The sequence below is a fragment of the Cucurbita pepo genome, chromosome 12, assembly GCF_057944985.1.
Source record: "Cucurbita pepo subsp. pepo isolate OVF chromosome 12, ASM5794498v1, whole genome shotgun sequence".
NCBI lineage: Eukaryota > Viridiplantae > Streptophyta > Magnoliopsida > Cucurbitales > Cucurbitaceae > Cucurbita > Cucurbita pepo.
In genome coordinates this window covers 3,680,341-3,695,513 of record NC_141809.1, presented here as the reverse complement: position 1 = coordinate 3,695,513, position 15,173 = coordinate 3,680,341, and the positions used below count along the sequence as shown (strand labels likewise).

The 15,173-nt window shown below is 33.4% G+C and overlaps 1 protein-coding gene and 2 non-coding genes across 3 annotated transcripts; 1 reads left to right on the top strand and 2 right to left on the bottom strand.

The window, feature by feature from the left end:
- Positions 1-182: 182 nt before the first annotated feature.
- TRNAG-GCC (transfer RNA glycine (anticodon GCC)) lies at positions 183-253 on the bottom strand. Its single transcript has one exon. It is a non-coding gene; the product is annotated as a tRNA-Gly (tRNA).
- A 1,032-nt stretch (positions 254-1,285) lies between these two features.
- TRNAG-GCC (transfer RNA glycine (anticodon GCC)) lies at positions 1,286-1,356 on the bottom strand. The gene has a single exon. It is a non-coding gene; the product is annotated as a tRNA-Gly (tRNA).
- Positions 1,357-4,029: 2,673 nt separating this feature from the next.
- On the top strand, positions 4,030-14,045 carry LOC111806575 (cationic amino acid transporter 9, chloroplastic). The gene is made up of 8 exons (XM_023691945.2): positions 4,030-4,314; positions 4,995-5,404; positions 6,896-7,072; positions 7,206-7,430; positions 7,536-7,712; positions 7,800-8,024; positions 13,449-13,538; positions 13,654-14,045. The coding sequence occupies exons 1-8, from the start codon at positions 4,065-4,067 to the stop codon at positions 13,783-13,785; spliced, it is 1,686 nt and encodes a 561-aa protein (XP_023547713.2). The 5' UTR covers positions 4,030-4,064; the 3' UTR covers positions 13,786-14,045.
- Positions 14,046-15,173: the final 1,128 nt, after the last annotated feature.

Here is a 15,173-nt window from a genome sequence, read left to right as displayed (position 1 = left end):
TGAACACGTGTTCTAATAAGTGCAATATATAAAAAGAACTTATGTGCGAAATTTGTTTTTGGTTTGCTGGTTTAGTGATAAGGATGTCAATATTTTAAGCTACCGTTGAATTGTTGTTTTTAAGTGCATGTTATTCTCAAACTCATGGGTAAGATAGATAATAGCAAAAAAAACAAAATAAATGCACCAGCCGGGAATCGAACCCGGGTCTGTACCGTGGCAGGGTACTATTCTACCACTAGACCACTGGTGCTTGTCGATTAATAAAGCATCATTATAATTTATATATAATTGTTTTCGAAATATTGTTTTTTTCAATAAAAATTCTTAAATTAGTTTTCGCCTTGTTAAACTCTAACCTCCTGTTTGTTTATTTAATCCATTTCTTTTTTTTTTTTCCTTTAATATTATTACTTTTATATAATTATAATTATTTTGTTTTTTTTATACGTGAAATGTTTTGTGTATGATTTAATTTGAATTTGACAATACAATGTCTTTTAGGTTTAATTTTTAAAGAAATTTAGCATGTTTATATATATTACACACATCGTCATGGATCATAATTCAAGTATCATAACTTATACATCATCATATACTAGTATATGACATCATACGATACATCATAAATTGTAATTCAACTCATTTCTAGTTTATCTTATAATAAGGTCACTTACTTGATTAGCTTAAGCTGATGTCACCAATTTGTCCTTATAAAAATTCGAAGTAGCTTAAGCTGATGTCACCAATTTGTCCTTATAAAAATTCGATTTTATCATTTGCATCAAAATTAACTTATCTGAACTCATGACATCAATTTCAAGTTTAAGTCTCAATATTTTATAATGCTTAATGTTAGACTTCATGTGAGAATTAGAGACTTTATATTAGAATAATTATATATTTATTTATTTTTACTTAGGATGATGTTTTCTTATTTCTACAGTTATTATTATTATTATTATTATTATTATTATTATTATTATTTAGTTTTTTTATTGATGAAGCTCTCACGTTTATTATTATTTTAATCTTATTTATTTTTACTTAGGATGATGTTTTCTTATTTCTACAGTTATTATTATTATTATTATTATTATTATTATTATTATTATTATTTAGTTTTTTTATTGATGAAGCTCTCACGTTTATTATTATTTTAATTTTTTTTTTATTTTCTTTTTAAAAAAAGAAGCTTATATTAGAAGTGAAAATGAATAGTAATTTTTCTTTTTCTTTTTGATGTGGATAATTTAAAAAGAAATAAAGCAGAAAACGCAATAAATGCACCAGCCGGGAATCGAACCCGGGTCTGTACCGTGGCAGGGTACTATTCTACCACTAGACCACTGGTGCTTATTGATTTTCCGGTGTCCTTTATATAATAATCTCATATTAATCATATTATTATTCGTATATAATCATAATTATTTCGTTTATATTTTTGTTACATGAAACGTTTTGTGCATGTTTAAATCTGAATTTGACAGCTCATTGTTTTGTCGTTTAGTTTTTCAAGAAATTTAGCATGTTTATTGAATTGTTTTCTTATATATACATACTAATAATTCAAATGTAATATCATAATTAATTAATATTTATTTAGCTTGGAAATTATTTAATTAATCAGAAGAAAAATATGCATGTGTACAGCGTATCTGCCACGTAATGACAAATTATGGGGACCACATCATAATATTATTTTATTCTATAAACACAACTATATTCAATTATTCGAAGTATTCAATTTTTGTACTTTAGTGACTCAACTCTAATTTTTATATTATACATCTTGTCCTTGTATTTACATTTTTTTAGCGTTACTCTCACAACTTGAGGAGTTACTATCGTGTATAGAAATGGGTTGACAATTGAGGTTTCGACTTCGTAAGCCCGTCCGGAGAAGGTATGAGAGAATACATGGGTATTTGAGGTCATGATGAGTGCATTTATCGTGTGTGGTAATGGCTACGACCCCACTAAATTAGGTCATTGTACTTTAAACTCGTTCGAGAGGGGTGAGAGACCACATAGGTAAACTTAGTAGCTGACCAACATACAAGGTTGCTCCTTCAGACCTTTCGACTCTAAAGTAATTCTTGTGGAAAAGTCAAGCTAGTTAACATTGAGATGGTTAGAGACAAACAATATAATTAAAATATCTTCCCAACATAATAAAAATATCTTTAAAAATAAATTAAAAATTTAGAGAGATTAAATGATTTTATAAATTTTGGAAAATTTAAAATCGTAAAAATTGTTAAAAATATGGACAAGAGGATGAGTTTAAATAAAATAAAAAACTTACACAAAAAAGATTTTCAATTTGATCATTCAATTAATTAAAAGATAAATAAAAGTGGGATAAAAAAATTTAATTATAATATTAGAAATAATAATATTTTGATATATTTTTAAAAAAATATGCCGCCAACGGGAACGTGCCATGTTAGAGTTTTTTTCCTTCAAAATAATAATAATAATAATAATAATAATAAATGTGTATATATACATATAATTAATTAATTTTCTTATTTTAATTTAAACATCCAAAAGCAATTAAATGTCATTTTTCTAAAATTTCACGTGTCACGATTTAATTTGTTCATGATGTTAATTTTTGATAAGGTAGCTTTTATTTGAGTGATTTAAAAGACATTAAAATTATTCTTTAAAATTCTAAACTTCGAGGTAATTATTATCATTTTCACCAAAAACATCGTACGAAAAAAAAAAAAACTTGATTGCTACACACGATACGAGTAGTCTCTATTTCCATGTTTTGAATGTTTGGAAGTAATTATCTGTTTCATGTTTGAGATGTTTCAAAGTAATTAGCTCTTTTCATGTTTGGAATGTTTCAAAGTAATTAGTGGGGTTGAAATAAGCGTCAAATTTCCTGTTTTAGTTATTCAAAAACATGTCTTCAAATTTCCCGCCCTTTTTAACAAATGTCACAACTAGACTATGATACTATGAAGAGAGTAGATTGTGTGACCTTCACGTGCATCATCCAACACACCGCTCAGAATGTACATTGAAGCAAAGACGAGACATGAGCAAGATAAAGGTAACAAGTAAAACAAAAGGGTCACAAATAGGCTGGTTGAAGGAGAAGGGTAGGTTAAAGATATTTAGCATTGAATTATAATTTAAATCTGTATCATATTTGACATTTTATTATAGGCAAATATATCGTATGATTGAGAATATTTAATATTCCATCAAGGTTTACCTCATAATTGACTATTTATTATAAACAAATATCTAGCATTCCATTATTTCTATTATTTCTATAATGTTCATAGACGAAATGCTTCGTTTAGGATTTCGATCGCCATGGATGAAATGATGCAGAAGAAAAAAAAAAAAAAAAAAAAACATTTTACAAATAAGAGATTCCTCACCTCCAACGGTCGTGTTCCATGTTGGTTTATTTATAACCATATGTGGTATTTTCATTTTTTTTTTATTCTTTCGAGGTCCCAATCGAATATAATAATGTAATTAATATAAAATTAATTAATTTTGGTTTAAAATAGCATAAAAAGGAATCTAAATTAACAAAAACAACATTTAAATTTAGTGTTTAATTTTTTTTAATCTTTCAAAATTTTTATTAATATTCTTAATTAATTTTGTTTAAATACATTTAAAAATTTCAAAAACAATCTTTTAACATTTAAAAAATATTAAAATATATATTTATGATTGCATTAGTACCATGTTTAAAAAATACTCATAAAGTTTAAAAAAATAACATTAATATTATAGAAAAAAAAGTTAACTAATTTACTTAAAAAAAAAAAAACTTAAAGGTTAATATTACTTTTAAAATGTTTGAATATTTTTTAAATATGTATTAACATAGAGTATTTTTGAAATAATATTAAAAATTTAAAGATATTTTTAATAAACGTTAAAGAGTATTATTATTATTAATATTTTAAAAGATAAATGTAGATGTAAATAATTATAGATTATATATACTCTACGTAACAAATATCACGCTTCCGAAGCGTGTCCTTTGATCTTCCTGATTCATCACGTGGCATTGGCTAATCATGGGAGGCCGAAATGTACCGACTGTTTCTTCTTCTTCTTCTGCTTCGTTTTTCTCCCACTTTTGTTCCTCTGCATTGAGAATCAAGCCAAGTAATTCTCCTTCTGATGTCTTCTCCAACCGTATCAACTCCGGCGAAGGCCTCGTACGTCGTCTTGGCGTCATCGACCTCATTCTTATCGGTGTCGGCGCTTCCATTGGAGCCGGAATCTTCGTCATCACCGGTACCGTCGCTCGGGACACTGGTCCTGGTGAGTTATTGTCGTTCTTGTATGCGTTATGTTATTCATGGTTATATTATGTTATTCATGGTTATATGAATGGTTAGTCTTGTGTGTGCGAATGATTTCCGAGCGTAATGATTGTTCTATCTGTTGGAGTATGTGTTCATTTTCAATTCGGACTTTCAGTTTTTGGTTTTTTAATAAAACATTTCTCAATCTCTTATACCGAGTCCTTGGTGCTTGTTTCAGGCCGTATAAAGCTTTATCTAATACACAATCGGAAAATATTCTACATCTACACCTGTTAACGCATAAGACGTTAAATAGCTTAGTGTAACTGGTTCACCTGTGCAGCAGCCAGGTGTTTAGTGAGTTGTCTTTACATGTATATTTGGCTTTACAATTTTTGGATTTGTTGTTTTCTGAGCGTTAGATCATGTTACGCAATTTCGAATTCTCAGAGTTTCTGAATTGTTTTGTCGAATTTTAAATGGATGTTGCAGTTTATTCAACTAACATTTCATTTATCATAACTGGATGTGTGGATGTGGACCTCGTATCATGTTTTGTCGTTTAATCGTGATATTGATAGGGTATAGATGTGGTTGTAATTTCTTACACTCTGAAGGAACGTTTCTGGAATGTTCGTCTTGTAAACTTCTTTATGTTGTATGAGAAAATTTTACAAGCATTTTATTTTGATGCAGGAGTCACCATTAGTTTCATACTAGCTGGAGTATCATGTATCTTAAATGCACTCTGCTATGCTGAGCTAGCCACACGCTTTCCCCCTGTTGTGGGCGGTGCATATCTGTATGTATATACAGCATTCAATGAACTCACTGCTTTTCTTGTTTTTGCACAATTGACGCTTGACTACCATATTGGAATTGCTAGTATAGCGCGGAGCTTAGCAGGTTATACAGTTTCGTTTCTTGAGATATTTCCCATTTTTAAAGATAATATTTCAAATTGGTTTGGAAATGGGAACGAGCTCTTTGGAGGAGTTGTTTCTGTTAATCTACTGGCTCCAGCTTTTGTAGCTCTATTGACCTTTATTCTGTGTTGGGGTGTTGGAGAGTTTTGTGCTATAAACTCCATCATGTCGTCATTAAAGGTATTCTTCTATTCAACCTATTTATTTAGTGGAATTTGATAGTATCTCATTCTTTCACAACGTATGCAGTACTTGTTATAGGAGAACAGAGAAGAAAACATTAAGGAAAAGAGAAATGCAGTACTTGTTATAGGAGAACAGAGAAGAAAAAAATTGTACACACCCTTCAAGAGGTGATGGGGACTGATGGGGACTGATGTGATGTCCCACATTGATTGGGGAGGAGAACAAATCACCATTTATAAGGGTGTGGAAACCTTCCCCTAGCAGACGCGTTTTAAAGCCTTGAGGGCAAGCCTGAAAGGGAAAGCCCAAAGAGGACAATATCTGCTAGCGGTGGAACTGGGCCGTTACAACTGATTTATCCAAAGAAAGTCAAACTCTTCCTGTGGGAGCTCAGACACAATGCCGTCAATAGATATGATTGAATGCAACGCCATCCCCTATACATGACCTTATCCCCCTCCACCCCCCGCGGATGCATTAATTGTTTGGTTGGTACTTAGCTAGGGAAGTAAGAATGAAAGAATGAAAGCATACTTCCTAGCTCCATTTCCTTGAATCAAGGGGCCTTTGTTAGCGGAAGTCAAGTTCTATTCTATAACACGGCTCTAGTAGATTAGCAGATTAAGAAGGCATTATTTTTCAAGGTAGAATTCTAGGAATCTTATGATCTTCTGAGTAGGCAGATTTTGGACAAATTGAATAGAGTTGAAATACAGAACCGTTTATCCAAGATATTAGATAGGCAATAAGGTGCCTTAAGTGCTTACCTGTTTGAGCATTAGAAATACGAGACTTGGATTTCAGAATGTTCAAAAAGTGATCATATGCTTTGATAAATGATCTTGTTTCAACTTCAATAGCAGAAACAGTATAGAGTGGTTGTGCTTCCAATTTACCTTTTTTTTTCCCCATTAATATTTCAGCATGTTTCTCAAGTTTATTGGGAATATTAGTATGATATTCGTAAGGGTAGAATGATAATTAGTTAGAGGTGATTGGTTATGAATAGATGTAATTAGTTATCTTTGGGGGAGGTCATATTAGCTACAATACAGCCATTTGTACAGAGTGGGATTCAATATTGGAAAAAAAAAAAAAAAAAAAAAGCAAGTGGTCTTGCAAATTAGTTTGGCTGATAGGTTAAGAAGGAGGTGGAAAAGGCCTAGATTTGGGTACACTCGTTTGATGAAGATTGTAAGAGTACAAGGCTGGAAGAATCACGACGCTCATTCTTTCACAATTTCTATACTCAATGCTTCTTATAAAAGAAAATCCACGCAAACATTAAGGGAGAAAGGAAAGACAACTAATTATAGATGGAAATCTCCCTTATTACTTATTTTCACAATCGATTGACATCTAATGAAAATATTTATGCAAAAACCTTTCCTACCCAAGTCTGCTTTTAATTTTTCGTTTGAATTGTGCTAATATCAGATATGAAGGATATGTAATGAACATTGGAAGTTTGGAACTTGTCTGCAGGTCATCATTGTTGTGTGTGTCATCTTCGTTGGTGCTTTTGAGGTTGATGTTTCAAATTGGTCTCCTTTTACTCCAAATGGTTTTCATGCAGTGTTAACTGGAGCTACTGTAGTATTCTTCGCATATGTAGGCTTTGATGCAGTTGCAAATTCAGCCGAAGAATCTAAAAGTCCGAGGGTACACTAAACTAAACACTTCCCTTTATGGTTTGACTACCACGATTCAATGAATTTTGCAAGTTCAAATAGCAGTATACCCTTTGGATGTCTTAAATCAATTAACTTTCCCTTTTTCATATTGTTTTGTTCAGAGGGATTTACCAATTGGCATAATCGGAAGTCTTCTCATTTGCATTGCTCTATATGTTGGTGTCTGTTTGGTGATAACTGGAATGGTTCCTTATTATCTTCTTGGGGAAGATGCTCCCTTGGCCGAGGCTTTTACATCCAAAGGCTTGAATTTTGTTTCTTTAATGATAAGTATTGGTGCTATTGCTGGACTTACAACGACTCTTCTTGTTGGTCTTTATGTTCAGGTAATTTATTTCAGATTCCGATAACTATTGAATGTGTTAATAATACTTCATATTTTTTTTTATGTTATGTCATTGTCATTGTCATTGATGAGACGTGTGAAACAGTCACGTATGTATCTTGGGCTTGGGAGAGATGGTTTGCTGCCTTCTATTTTTTCCAAAGTGCACACCAAATACCACACTCCTATCACTTCGCAACTCTGGGTTAGTTTTGTAGCTGGCTTATTGGCTGGACTATTTAACGTGCACTCACTCTCTCGTATTCTTTCAGTTGGCACCTTGGTATGTTAGCTAATCTTTGATCCTAGATTTGCTTTATTAATTAACCTATTATGCAACTTAACCTCTACTTGTTGTTGCTTGGTTCAGACCGGCTACTCTGTTGTCGCGGCTGGTGTTGTCACCCTTCGGTGGAAGGATAAGACAGCCAGTCCGGCATCTTCATCAACTTGGCGTGAAGGTCTCATCTGTATTATGGTAGTTGCTTGCAGTGGTTTTGGTGCTGGATTGTTTTACCGCTTCGGTTCACTATGGGTTTCTATGGTAGCTGCTGTTTTTGCATTACTTGCATCGATTGCTCTTCATCTTCGCCATGTGAGTTTAGTTTCCCTTCAGCTATTTTATTTATTTATTTATTTATTTATTTTTCACATTTGCTCTCAAGAGTATTCAGTTTTCTTGTAGGCATGGAGGATTATAAAAATTCTTAAGAGACTTGTGATAAGATTGAAAAATTATCGAGATTTTATTGAGATATAATATCTAGAGTATATATTATTTATAGAATATATCTCAGATTTTATTGAGATATAATATCTAGAGTATATATTATTTATAGAATATATCTAAGATATTATATCATAATATTATTTATTTATGATTTGATTTATAGTATATTTTATTTTATTCTGGTATTTAATTATTTTATATTTTCCTCCTTTGTACTAGTTTGTATCCTATTTAAAGGATATCAATATCAATGATAATACACACCTTCCCAATTATATTTTTTATCTCATTCTTAACATGGTATCAGAGCACCGATCTTGGTATTCTTAAATATCAAAATTTTCTCTATGGCGGAATCAGCCAAATACAACTTCAAAAATTCGGATGTTGATTCAACACATCCTTATTATATTCACCATTCTGATCAGCCAGGATATTCACTTGTTCCAATCAAATTAAATGGAACAAATTATCAATCTTGGAGTAAATCAGTTATGCATGCTCTCATTATCAAAAAGAATATTGGCTTCATTGATGGCACAATTGAAGAACCGTCTCAAGATGTAAATTCAATCGAATTTGAACTATGGAATCAGTGCAACAGTATGATAATATCTTGGTTAACTCATTCAGTTGAAGCAGATATCGCTAAGGGTATTATTTACGCCAAGACAGCTCGTCAAGTGTGGGTTGATCTTCACGATCAATTCTCACGAAAGAATGGTCCAGCAATTTTTCAGATACAAAGGTCTATAGGAATGATGTCGCAGGGAACCATGGCACTGTCAGTATATTTCACCAAGCTCAAAGCACTCTGGGATGAATTGGAAGCATATCGCACACCATTTACCTGTAATCAACGTCAAATACATATTGATCAACGCGAAGAAGACAAGTTGATGCAACTACTCATGGGACTCAATGAATCTTATAAAACGGTGAGATCCAACATATTGATGATGACTCCATTACCTAATGTGAGGCAAGCCTATTCATTACTTGTACAAGAAGAGATGCAGCGTCAGGTGACTTCTGAACCTACTGAGAATTTCTCGATTGCATCAGCAGTGCAGAAGAAAACAACATATTCAAAACTCGCGAAGGATAAATCATGTGAACACTGCAATAAAAGTGGTCATACAATTGATGAGTGTCGATTCCTTAAGTTTCACTATAAATTTTGTGATAGAAGGGGACATACAGAATATCAATGTCAACAGAAAAATAATTCTAGAAGGGCAGTACGATTCAATCAACGCAACAATCGAGGATATCGATCATCTGCAAATATGGCCGATGTTTCTCAGTTGAATACAGAAGAATAGTCACCTAATTCCATCCCAAATTTTTCTTCTGGGCAATTACAACAGATTGTACAAGCCTTATCTGCACTCAATCATCGTCCTTTTGGTAATTCTGATAATAACATCAATGTTGCAGGTTTGTTTCCAGTATCTGCATTATCTATTAACTCTACGAGTTCTAATCCATGGATTCTCGATAGTGGAGCTACAGATCATATAATATCCAAAGCTTCTGTTATGACTGAACCAAAGGCTACCACCATATCTACAATAAATTTGCCTAATGGAGGGACAACACATGTGTCACATACCGGCAATGTTTCTTTTAATCCTGACCTTAAATTAAACAATGTTTTATGTGTGCCTTCATTCAACTTAAACCTAATGTCCGTCAGCAAACTTACCAATGACTTGAAATATTATGTGACCTTTTATCCTGATTCTTGTGTTATGCAGGACTTGGCTACGGGGAAGATGATTGGCTCGGGTAAACAATCCGGAGGTCTCTATCATATTTCTTCATCTTCAATCAAGTCTTCAGCAAATCAAGTATCTCAGTCATCTGATTTGTGGCATTTACGCCTAGGTCATCCTTCTCCTCCTCGTTTTAAATTTCTAGCTGATCAATTGCACCTTAATAATACTACTCTTTCTCATAATTGTAGTATTTGCCCATTAGCAAAACAAACTAGGTTGTCTTTCCCAAAAAGTTCAATAACAACCCATTCTGCCTTTGATCTGTTACATTGTGATGTTTGGGGATCACATAAAATTCCAACCCATTCTGGTTTGCGTTTTTTTCTCACTGTTGTTGATGATTTTACCCGATGTACTTGGGTCTTTCTTATGCAATACAAATAAGAAGTACACCATTTGTTAGTAAACTTTGTTAAATTCGTTCAAACTCAATTTCATACTACTATGAAGATAGTTAGATCAGACAATGGGACTGAGTTCCTATCTTTGCAACCATTTTTTACTTCTTGTGGTATTGAATTTCAGCGCACCTGTGTCTATACTCCACAACAAAATGGAGTCGTAGAACGTAAGCATCGTCATATCCTAAATGTAGCTAGGTCTCTTCTTTTTCAATCACAGGTTCCACTTAATTTTTGGGGAGAATACATTTTAACGGCTGTTTATCTTATAAAATAGAACACCATCACCATTGTTATCTAACAAGACACCCTTTGAAGCACTCTACAAACGACCACCTACATTTCACCATCTTAAAGTTTTTGGTTGTAAGTGTTATGCAACTGTAGTACATCCTAAGCAAAAATTTGAACCTCGGGCAATTCCTTGTGTTTTCATAGGATATCCTTGTGGTCACAAAGGTTACAAGTTGTATGACATGCAATCTAAAAAATTCTTTATTAGTCGTGATGTTAAATTTTGTGAAGATGATTTTCCTTTTCATCAGCTTCACAGACTTTAACAGTAGCTCCATCAACTCCCATTTTACCATTTCATGATCCACCCTACTCAAACATCCATTCTGATCCTTCGCCGTCTCCTCCGCCTCCTATTCCTTCTCCAAATTCATCAGTTCCAGATTCACCAGATTCACCCACTAAATCTGATCTTATCCCACCTGATACATTAGTTCCACTCCGACGTTCTACTCGTACCAAACAACTTCCAGCTTATTATAATGATTACGAGATGTCTTCGGGAGCCAATCATTTAACCTCTAGCTCAAGTCCCAACACTGGCACCAGGTATCCCCTTCATCATTACCTTTCACTCTCTCGTTTTTCTCCTACTCAACGTGCTTTTCTAGCTTTTATTACAGCCCAGACAGAACCTAAAACCTATGATGAGGCAGTTGGCAATCCACTATGGCAGCAGGCTATGAATGATGAAATTGCAGCTTTGGAACGTAATCATACTTGGTCTCTCGTTCCTCTACCACCTGGCCACTACCACCTGGCCATAAACCTATTGGCTGTCGTTGGGTGTACAAGATTAAATACAACTCTGATGGTTCTGTTGAACGTTATAAAGCTCGACTGGTAGCAAAGGGATACACTCAGGTTGAAGGTGTTGATTACAAAGAGACATTTTCTCCTACAGCGAAACTTACTACACTTCGTTGCTTACTCACTATTGTCGCTGCTCGAAACTGGTTCACTCATCAGTTAGATGTTCAAAATGCCTTTCTCCATGGTAATCTAGACGAGGAAGTCTATATGTCTTTACCACCAGGTATTCGCCGACAGGGGGAGAATACAGTATGTCGGCTCCATAAATCTCTTTATGGTTTAAAACAGGCTTCTCGCAATTGGTTCTCCATATTCTCTACCACTATACAAAATGCAGGCTACACTCAGTCCAAAGCAGATTACTCTTTATTTACTAAGAGTAAAGGTACTTCTTTCACTGCAGCTCTTATCTATGTTAATGATATTCTGTTGACAGGCAATGATCTCAAGGAAATTCAACATCTCAAGACCAGTTTACTCGAGAAATTTCTTATCAAAGATTTAGGGAATTTGAAATATTTCCTAGGTATTGAATTTTCTAGGTCTAGAAAAGAAATCTTTATGTCTCAAAGGAAGTATGCTCTAGACATTCTTCAAGACACAGGTCTTACGGGAGCACGTCCAGAAAAATTTCCTATGGAACAAAATCTGAAACTTTCTTCAACAGAAGGAGAAAAGTTGAATGATCCAAGTAAATACAGACGGTTGGTTGGCAGATTAATATATTTAACCGTTACTAGGCCTGACATAGTGTATTCAGTTCGTATGCTTAGTCAATTTATGCATGAACCAAGAAAACCACATTGGGAGGCAGCTCTTCGATGTCTGAGATACATCAAAGGTACTCCTGGTCAAAGACTTCTACTACCATCTGAAAATAACTTGAGATTACAAGCATATTGCGATTCAGACTGGGGTGGTTGTCGAACTTCCAGACGGTCTATTTCTGGGTTCTGCATTTTCCTTGGAAACTCAATTATTTCGTGGAAGTCAAAAAAACAAACCAATGTGTCCAGATAATCAGCAGAAGCCGAGTATCGAGCTATGGCCAATACTTGTTTAGAGTTAACTTGGTTAAGATACATTCTCCAAGACTTGAAAGTTTCACTGTCCGAACCAGCATTATTGTACTGTGATAATCAAGCAGCATTACACATAGCAGCCAATCCAGTTTTTCACGAACGTACGAAACACATTGAAATAGATTGTTATATAGTTCGAGAAAAATTACAAGCTGGAATCATCAAACCGTGTTATGTTTCGACTAAAATGCAATTGGCAGATATTTTCACTAAAGCTTTGGGAAGACATCAATTTTATTTTTTGAAAGATAAGTTGGGTGTGATTGACATACACTCTCCAACTTGAGGGGGAGTATTGAGATATAATATCTAGAGTATATATTATTTATATAATATATCTCAGTATTATATCATAATATTATTTATTTATGATTTGATTTATAGTATATTTTATTTTATTCTGGTATTTAATTATTTTATATTTTCCTAATTTGTATTAGTTTGTATCCTATTTAAAGGATATCAATATCAAGGATAATACACACCTTCCCAATTATATTTTCTATCTCATTCTTAACAGATTTGTTGGGAGAGGAGTCCCACATCCCCTTATTAAGAGGTTGATCATGGGTATATAAGTAAATGATACATCTCGATTGGTACGAGGCATTTCGGGAAAGCCATAAGTAAAGCCTCAAAATGGACAAATATCATACCATGGTAGGACGTCGTGGTTCCTAAAAAAAAATTGATGTTAAAAAAAAAAAAAAAAAAAAAATTGAAGCTTCGATCAATTGAATCCTATTTGAATATAGCAAGGTGGGAAATTGTGTATACTTGATTGAAATTGAAGGAACCATTCTTCCAGTTGCCAGGATCGAAGTGTGCCAGGATCTATGGTTTCGTTTGAGAATTTGTAGAAACAATCTGGTTTGGTTTTCTCTGTTCTTAACTCTTGTTCAACATCCTTCTTCTCAGATCTATGGAGATGTGCTAGGATTTCCTTGCCCGGGAGTTCCCTTTGTGCCGGCCCTTTGCATATTCTTCAACATGTTCCTATCTGCTCAGGTACAATACAAGCCCATCCCCCCGACCATGCTTTATCGTTTAAATCATCCTTTAGTTTCTTAAGTTATTGATTGTAGTTCAGTTCATCAGCTTTTCAACCCTTCTGTTCTTTCAGTTACACCAAGAAGCCTGGGTTAGATTTGTGGTGCTCAGTGTCATTACAGTCATCTTTTATGCATTTTATGGGCAGTATCATGCCACCCCGAGTTTGGAAGGTTCTGAGATTTATTTTCCGGTTCCAGGTTAGGAAGCTCGATTTTTTTTTTTTTTAATGTTGTGGTCCTATGTCTTATCTTATCGTACATTGATATTTGTCTTGTTGTCTAACCCCCTTGTACCATAGTGTAATACTTGAAGTAGGGTAGCGTTGCAGTTAAATGAATCATTTGAGAGCTCCTATTAGGACGGTTTGGCATAAAGTAATATAGATGACCATGAATACAGAGTGGTACGAGAATAAGATGTCTAGAAATGATAAATGTATTAGAACAAAAGGTTTGTTGTATTAGATTCTTATCTTCTTATTTCTTTAATAAAATTATTATATAGATTTTATGATAATAAATAGAATTCAGTTGATGTAGTGCAATTTTAGTTGAATAGTTAATTGTAATTATTAAAATTTCTGTAAATAAATTGGTTTAACAAATTAACAAATTTAATTGAACAGTTATTTATAATTATTAAAAAAATTATAAATAAATTAATTTTAATTAATAGATTATTAACTAATAATTTCATGAGGTTGGGTTCTCTCAAATGAGCACGCAACTCCAAATTATCTTTTTCTCACGTGCTGCAATCCTCTTTGTTGTTGCCCCTGATTTTGTTTCTTCATTTTTTTGTTTATCATTTGTTCACTTTCGTTAGTTATTCTTGAATGCACTGTTATAGATTGTTGACGGTAAATAATCCTTTCCGTTTTTCGTTCGTTTTGGTACACGAATAGAGTTAGGACTTGACCTCTTTTATTTTTCTCAACTCTTCGATCCTCATTGCAACACCAATTTTACGAGGAGCCTCTCGATGTGATTGTCATTATAGGTCGTTGGTCTCAACTATTAATGTTATTGTCGTTTGGGAGTCGTATGAGGGAGGATCTGTCTGCAACACTGGAGAACTTGGGAACATATTTGGGTTGCAATATGGTGGAGTTTTCCGTTAAGTAGAATTGACTCGGTGTTCTAGTTTAGTTAGATCGGACGATTCGATTCAGTTAGATCTGTTTCGATCTAGTTTAGTTGAATTGGTTTGTTTTGTCATTTTTTCTTGTTTCAATTCAATTTTCAAGGTCAATACACCTCAATACCTTTTATCTCGACTTTCATAGATTAAACTGATTTAAGATGTTTTGGTTAGAGTTTGACAAGTAACTTCTAGTTAAGCGGAGATTTGGAATGGAGTAAGAATTTGCTTGCGATCAATCTAAGGGATATGTGGATTGGTTAGGGTTAGATAGGTAAGCCTTTGATTGATATGTATTGATATGTAGATTGAGACCTATCTTTGTGCATAAATTGAATAGTAAGGTGTAAAATGATTTTCTGATGGGCTTAAATTAGCAACCAATGTTACTAGAATCTAGGTTTTGATTTTGGCTATATGTTGATTTGCTATGGTTTTTTAGAACTTATT